Source organism: Haliotis cracherodii, unplaced genomic scaffold, assembly GCF_022045235.1.
Source record: "Haliotis cracherodii isolate W230 unplaced genomic scaffold, xgHalCrac1.p SCAF_12, whole genome shotgun sequence".
NCBI classification, from domain to species: domain Eukaryota; kingdom Metazoa; phylum Mollusca; class Gastropoda; order Lepetellida; family Haliotidae; genus Haliotis; species Haliotis cracherodii.
In genome coordinates, this window is record NW_027266267.1 from 2,807,549 (window position 1) to 2,815,762 (window position 8,214).

The window sequence follows — 8,214 nt, forward strand, 5'->3', positions numbered from 1 at the left end:
GCCATCGGATACCCCAACCGTCCCTAGCGGACACGCCTACTACTGAGAAGCCATGAGAAACCCTTACTGCCGTAGCGGACACGCCTACCACTGAGAAGCCATCGTAAACCTAAACCGTCCCTAACGGACACGCCCACCACTGAGTAGCCATGAGAAAATCTTACCGCCGTAGCAAACACATCCTACCACTGAGAAGCCACCGGAAACACCTACCGACCTTAGCGGACCTGCCTATCACTGAGAAGCCATCAGAAACCCCTACCGTCCGTAACGGACACGCCCACCACTGAGTAGCAATGAGAAACCTGTACCGTCCTTAGCGGACATGCATACCACTGAAAAGCCATCGGAAATACTTACACTTCCAAGCGAACACGCCTACCACTGAGAAGCCATGGGAATCCCCTACCGTCCATACCGGACACGCCTACCACTGAGAAGCCATCGGATACCCCTACCGTCCCTATCGGACACGCCTACTACTGAGAAGCCATCGGAAACCCAAACCGTCCCTAGCGTTCACGCTAACTACTGAGTAGCCATGAAAAACCCTTCCGTCCCTAGCGGACACGACTTCCAATGAGTAGCCATGAGAAAAAAATACCGTCCCTATCGGACACGGCTACCACTGAGAAGCCATCGGACATGCAGGTATTGTCAGCAGTCATTTCATGAGGGTTAATTCATTTACGTACTGTCATTCGAGGAACTTAATACAAAGGCATAATGTGGCTGAATATAAATAATTACGACAGTTCTAGCCAATGTTAATAGCCTCAGAAATCATGGAAATATACATCAATATACAGGACGGTATACAAACATCGTTGATTTTTTCAACCTTACTCTTACTAGAATCAAGCCTTGTCGACGATCCTACCTGCCAGATGCCCCCGTCATACCCAGGTCTGTATGTCTTGGCATCTGTTCCGTCTTTTGTCTCCACGTAGGCCAGACGTCGCAGGAACAGACGGTCGTCCCCGAGTATGCAGTTGGACCTGATCCTGTCAACGACAGCCTTGACGACAGCGGTGCCGGAAGCACCTGAGGACATGGTCAAGTCCACGCCCCCTCCAGTCCCCAATGCGTCGGGCAGGAACAGCGCCCAAAGTAGATACATCAGCATTCTTCTTGACTGTTGGTTCACTGGACCGCTTCTGCAGGTGGAATATATACATACTTAGCCTGGGTGTTGAGGAACTATTGTGGCATTAGGTTTAGAGGTAAATTATATCACATGAGATTCTACAGAGTACAGATCCATGTGGTCGCCTGGCAGATAGCTACAGACAGGTACGAGAGATGACTACGCCCACTAACTAGCCTTAAGGGGCACGTAGACACGTGCATATACCTACAAAAGTTAAAACAATGACCACCTGAGCGCGTAAAGCCCCCCGTTACCGAGCATTTGGCCCCCGGACCCTACAATATGCGTCGAAAATGGCTGATCAATTGTACTTGCTGGGGATGCAAAATCAGCCATTTTAAGCGCGTTTGTTGTTTTATGCTGCATTCGACAATAGTGCAGCTGTATGACGTCGGTCTGTACATAATCGAGTCTGTGGTTGATATTGTGAACATCCAGTAACATCCACAGAACTGGCAACTGGCATATCAAAGCACATCACATTCACATCGATTTTAGGTCGACTTCATATCAATACGACTTGTGGGCATTAAGGCACATCCTTGATTACAGACGCATTGTCATAACATATACTATCTACAACAACATAAGACAACAACGCGATTAGTCCAAAAGAACAATGAGGAACGAAGTGTGTTTTTTTTTCACGATAAAACATTGTTCTATCATTATGATATTTCTGGAAATTCGAACATGCGCTGGCAATATGCTGACGTTGTACATTGAACGACATCCATTTTGAGAGGGACGTGTCTAGTGAGTTGGTACCCATATATGTAGCTGGGCAACGCAAATAAACGCAGGAGAGATGTAACAATCTGTATTGAGATTAAAGGTAGAGATATGAGAGTATGCAGGAATGATCAACGTGCGCATACAATGGACGTGTCCAACATTTCCGAGGTCGGATTCTATTGAGGGAGTCATCATTTGGAAAATACGGGTAAATAGTTTTATCATCAGAGGCTGTAAATAATGTTGATATATCATCTAAGGAATGAACGACTCGTGGTCGTCGTTTATCGTACGATAACACACTGCAGGGAGAAAAAACCACAGGCTCCCCTCGTGGTTTATTCTGCTTGCAGTGTTTCAGTATACGATAAACAACCTTCACTCGTTGTTTTGTTCTTAAATTGGGTTTAACGTAGCGTCCAAGATTATTGCACTTATATTGCGACGTGCATGCACACGTGTGTGTGTGTGTGTGTGTGCTTGTATTAGTCCGGACTGATGCCGATTTATAGTGCTAGCACACTTACCACACAGTATACTGACTCCGAGCCGACCAGTCCTTGTTTTAGCCCCTTAATGCCGAGCGCCAGACAGGGTAACAACAAGTACCATCTGTTAACGTCTTTTGGTATGACGAGGCCGGGGATCGAACCTCGGACCTTCCGCTTTCCGGGCGGACGCTATACCACTAGACCACAGAGGCGGTCACGTCCTGCAGGGACCCTCAGGAACCCGTGAGAGAGTGAGTTTGGTTTAATGCCACGGGTGTGACTCTGCACAGCGAAATGTTTGACCTCAGACGACTGGGCCACCCTTTACCCCTCATGCAGCGGATTGACGTGCGACATAAATTTCACACGGATCATTGCTATGCTTGTCTGCTCGCGCTCCCGGCAAAATGGACAAACATAGGTATTGATCGGCCTCTATATCGCACGGACCCGGGAAGGTCCGGGGTAGAATAGGTCTTCAGGAACCCATGCTTGCCGTAAAAGGCTTTCTTGTCGTAAGAAGAGACTAACGGGATCAGGTGGTCAGGCTGGCTGACTTGGCTGATGCATGTCATCGTATCCCAATTGCGTGTTCAATGTTCAATCAATGTTCATAACGTGAATCACTGGATTGACTGGTCCTGACTAGATTCTGTACAGACCGCCGTCATTTAGCTGGAATATAGCGGCGTTAGACAACAGACAAACAAAACTATATTGTACCTCAGTATGTTTGCGACCTGGACACTGGTGGAACTTACCTTGCGTGACGTGCTCCTGAAGCCAGATGAACTGAGGGACAAAAGACATGGGTATTTAATAGTCTGGTGGTGTGCCATTAATTTGGAAGTGTGACACGGATGTAGGCTATCGAGTACCTGTATTCCCACTGTGATGTAACACTTGTGATGTAACACATGTATAGAGTTACACATGGATAGTTATATTCACAACCTACTGCAGTAATATGAGACAACACATCCCAGAGCAGATCACAGCAACAGGACACCTCTCCTAACACTTTTCAGGTACTTGGGAAATACAACAGGATGCATGTATTTCATCAGCTCTGCAATTGTTAAACAAGCAATATCGTTTAGGATGATCATTCTGTCCAGAGTAGAAACGAAACCAATGTAATATTGCAGATTTGTCAACATGATATCCGCACACAGTAACTGAAAAAAATCTTAAAGAACCAAAATTCTAATTTGTTTTCCGTTTGTGTGTGGAATTAAAGTTGCCTTCCTAAAGAACAAAATAAAGGACATGAACTGTGTCATGTTGTACATGTTAGAAACGTCGGATGTATAGAGGTGTGTACAGTCCATCGTGCATCCACTCTCACCTCCCCCACTGTAATCTCAAGTCTCTCCTCGAAGTATCATTGATATATAGCTTCTGACTGCATACCCTGAAATCCCCTAATCTATAATTTTAGCCCTGTACTTCTCGTGCTGTGGCAGTGAATAGGAGAGGAAGTAAGATATTATGCAAGTTCACAATGTGAGCGAGTGAGTATGGTTGTACGCCGCTTTTAGCAATATTTCAGCAATATCACGGCGGGGGTCACCAGAAATGGGCTTCACCCATTGTATCCATGTTGGGAATCGAACCAGGGTCTCCGGTGTGGCGTGCCAACGCTATAACCACGAGGCTACACGACAGCCCCGCAAGTTCACTGAACATCAATGAGGAAGAAAGTGTATAGTAAGGAGGATATAGTTCAGTGAGGGATTAAGGGTACAGCAATGAGGCTATAGATCAGTGAGGAAGTAAGGGATACAGCAATGAGGCTATAGAGCATTGAGGAAGAAAGGGGTACAGCAATGAGGCTATAGATCAGGGAGGAAGTAAGGGGGACAGCAATGAGGCTATAGATCAGTGAGGAAGTAAGGGGACAGAAATGAGGCTATAGATCAGTGAGGAAGTAAGGGGTACAGCAATGAGGTTATAGATCAGTGAGGAAGTAGGTGGTACAGCAATAAGGCTATAGATCAGTGAGGAAGTAAGGGGTACAGCAATGAGGCTATAGATCAGGGAGGAAGTAAGTGGTACAGCAATGAGGCTATAGATCAGGGAAGAAGTAAGGGGTACAGAAATGAGGCTATAGATCAGGGAGGAAGTAAGGGGTACAGCAATGAGGCTATAGATCAGAGAGGAAGTAAGGTGTACAGCAATGAGGCTATAGACCAGTGAGGAAGTAGGTGGTACAGCAATGAGGCTATAGATCAGTGAGGTAGTAAGGGGTACAGCAATGAGGCTATAGATCAGGGAGGAAGTAAGGGGTACAGCAATGAGGCTATAGATCAGCAAGGAAGTAAGGGGTACAGCAATAAGGGTATAGATCAGTGAGGAAGTAAGGCGTATAGCAATGAGGCTATAGATCAGTGAGGAAGTAGGTGGTACAGCAAGGAGGCTATAGATTAGTGAGGAAGTAAGGGGGACAGCAATGAGGCTATAGATCAGGGAGAAAGTAAGGGGTACAGCAATAAGGCTACAGATCAGGGAGGAAGTAAGTGGTACAGCAATGAGGCTATAGATCAGTAAGGAAGTAAGTGGTACAGCAATGACACTATAGATCAGGGAGGAAGTAAGGGGTACAGCAATGAGGCTATAGATCAGGGAGGAAGTAAGGGGTACAGCAATGAGGCTGTAGATCAGGGAGGAAGTAAGGGGTACAGCAATGAGGCTGTAGATCAGTAAGGAAGTAAGTGGTACAGCAATGACACTATAGATCAGGGAGGAAGTAAGGGGTACAGCAATGAGGCTATAGATCAGGGAGGAAGTAAGGGGTACAGCAATGAGGCTATGGATCAATGAAGAAGTAAGGGGTACAGCAATGAGGCTATAGATCAGTATGGAAGTAAGGTGTACAGCAATGAGGCTATAGATCAGTGAGGAAGTAAGGGATACAGCAATGAGGCTATGGATCAATGAAGAAGTAAGTGTTACAGCAATGAGGCTATAGATCAGTGAGGAAGTAAGTGGTACAGCAATGAGGCTATAGACCAGTGAGGTAGGTAAGGGTCACGGGAAACACGAAAACGTCGTTTCTTTCCGTATATAGTCATTGGACGGAAAAACGACGATATTTGGACGCTTTCAAACCATCGTTTTTCCGACCAAATAACGTCGTTATTTGACATCGGAATTTACTGGGAGTGAACGATATCATCAAGCTCCTCCCTTTCTTGATTGGCATTGTCAATCAAGCAACAGCGTCTACTGGTATTCCTACTTCTCAGATTTCATTGGTCAGTTCTCGCGTGTTAGATTACAGGCCCGAGTTTGACGCTGTACTCGAAGCTCTTAGCGGAAGTACTGAAATCAATCATTCTTCGCATGCGGATTGCTTAATGCCTTGTCCAAATTTTCCGTACTGTGCATGCGCGATTTCGCGCATTGTTTCCACTATATGTCACCACTATTTGACAGTGATTCATAAACACAGTCTCGTGATGAGTTCGGAATCGTACAATGTCGCTTTAATTTATGGCACGTACTTGATCGGCGCGTATTTCCCATTAACAAATACAGTGACAACGGTAATAATTTTAAGGTTCGTCCGTCTAATTGACGGGATTCCACTTTCTCATTTGTACATGATCATGACACTTAAACAGTGTTCTGTTACTGTAAACAGATTAGTTTCAAATTCCAAACTGGTATTATCTATTCAGACTAATGCTTAGTCTCTAAAACTGTAAATTTTTGAAAGAAACAAGTAACTCCATTTAAATTGAAGAGGAGCCCCAGTTATATGGGAGAATCCGAGATGAACCTACTCTATGGATATCTAAGCTGCCACCCAAACCGACCCAAACGGGACGCGAAAACTTATTGTATGCTATATAGTCACATGGAAGTGTACTAGAATTATACATTGTATCTCGGACGATTGTGTTCTTTCATCTACTTTTAGATGTTGCTTATACACTAATCTGGACGTACTACTCATTGTTATATTTATGTCATCCTATTGTATATATATATATTTATATCAGATATACATTAACGCATGTTACCATTCCAAAGTCATACTCTCATATAACCTTATATTGTTCATAGTATCAAAGTTTATTCATCAACATCAAGAACAGCAATTTAAACTACTGAAACACCCAAACACAAGGCTGTTATCAAGCGCTGGTGCAGACGTGATGCATCGTAAAAAACTGTATCGTGATGTCATCAGAAATACAATTTCTTGCAACATTTATACTACGAGAAAGTAAGGCTAACGCTTACTCACCGATGGAACGTAGACAATATCGCTAATACAGATATCACGTATTTGAATGTTAATACTAAAGACAACACTCATTATTTTTACAGTGACGATATAACACTTATACACGTTTATTGGTGACTTTCATCAGTTTTCCAATTAATTTTAATAACTTTGTTTTCACATATACAAGTAGCAATACCCGACTAGCCTGTCATACATACTTATGGGGCAGTTTTCAATCTTGTATTGACTTACTCTGGTGTTCCTGAGGGGAGGTTATTGGCTTGGGTGTTATACCCCGTTTTTCTGGTAATCCTATTATTACTTCATTTTATCTAATGACACCTTGTTCTCTGGATCACGGCTCCGTGACTATCCATAACAATTAAGATGAACATTCAGATCAAGTACATGAATGAGTTTGTTTTGACGCCACAGTCAATCAAAGACCAATGCTGTGCGGTTTGATTACACACTTCTACCAGTTTGAACATCGTGGATCTTTTTCTACCTGAAGAGAATCATAGTTCATATGCTAATCCATCTATTGCCTACGAAAACCGTCCCGCTCAAGATGACCTTACAGGAAATACTGCTGATAGCCTCTGGTCAACACCGCCGCGAGCGCTACCACAGAATATTCGTCGAAGAACCGTGTTCACAGCTGACCGACTTGGTATTTTTCTGCACTGACAGAAACTGGATGTACTGACACACAGCTGTTATAGAAGTTTAACTTACCCCTGATCAAATAGATGCCCTTCGTTAATCTCTGTGTGGAGTACGGTACTTGTGATAACGATACCGGTGGCGATGCTGATGCTGATGGTGGTGGTGATGAAAATGATGGTGACGGCGATGATGATAGTGATGATGATGATGATGATGATGATGGTGAGGGTGATGGTATGCTGATATCCTTGCATTTTACAATGGTGATAAATATTATCTGTGATTGCAAACTTTAACATTTGAAAAATGAAAACACATGAGTTGATCATATGATCAAGGCCGCTGGCGTTGCCTAGTTGTAAAAGCGTTCGCTCCTCGTGCCGAAAGTCCAGGTTCGATTCTCTGCATATCATAGGCACAATGTGTGAATCCCCCGCCGTGATATTGCTGTAAAATCCGACTCACATAAACTCTCATAAATCACTGTGCCATTGCTAACCAAGGTTCTGCAGATGGCACCGGAGTATGTCAAGATTCAACTCTCGGTTGGTCTTCTTCCATAGTAAGGTGGCGCAACTGGCCTCGTTAGGTCGTTCATTCATCCACAGGGCTGTGTACTTGAATGGCGGCACTTTCTTAAAGCGGTTGTCAAGTAGGAGTTTATGTCAACCAATTCCAGCAGTCCTGCTTTTATCTGATCCATTGACCTAAGTTTGTGAATCTGTGACAACACGTACAAAAGAAAGTCTTTGTACAGGAGATGCAATGGGCTATTCATGGCATATGACATGCTTTTACGGATTGTGAAACGGCATCGCAATACCTAATCCGCTGTCCTCGCATAGATATTAACATATCTTCGAGATCTGTCTGAATGAATGGCGTGACAACATTCAAGAAGTACGTTAACGGTTATGTGAAATATTAGAATG

The 8,214-nt window shown here is 44.0% G+C and overlaps 1 protein-coding gene across 1 annotated transcript in view; it reads right to left on the reverse strand.

Annotated features, from left to right (window-relative positions):
• The window catches only part of LOC139458116 (uncharacterized), a 50,271-nt gene extending 47,050 nt beyond the window's left edge, over nucleotides 1-3,221 (reverse strand). Inside the window, exons 1-2 of the mRNA XM_071239424.1 lie at nucleotides 3,138-3,221; nucleotides 881-1,157 (exon numbers count right to left, since the gene is read on the reverse strand). Coding sequence (XP_071095525.1) covers nucleotides 881-1,126 — 246 coding nt within the window. The 5' untranslated portion in view covers nucleotides 1,127-1,157; nucleotides 3,138-3,221. The remainder of the gene's footprint in view (nucleotides 1-880; nucleotides 1,158-3,137) is intronic.
• Nucleotides 3,222-8,214: the final 4,993 nt, after the last annotated feature.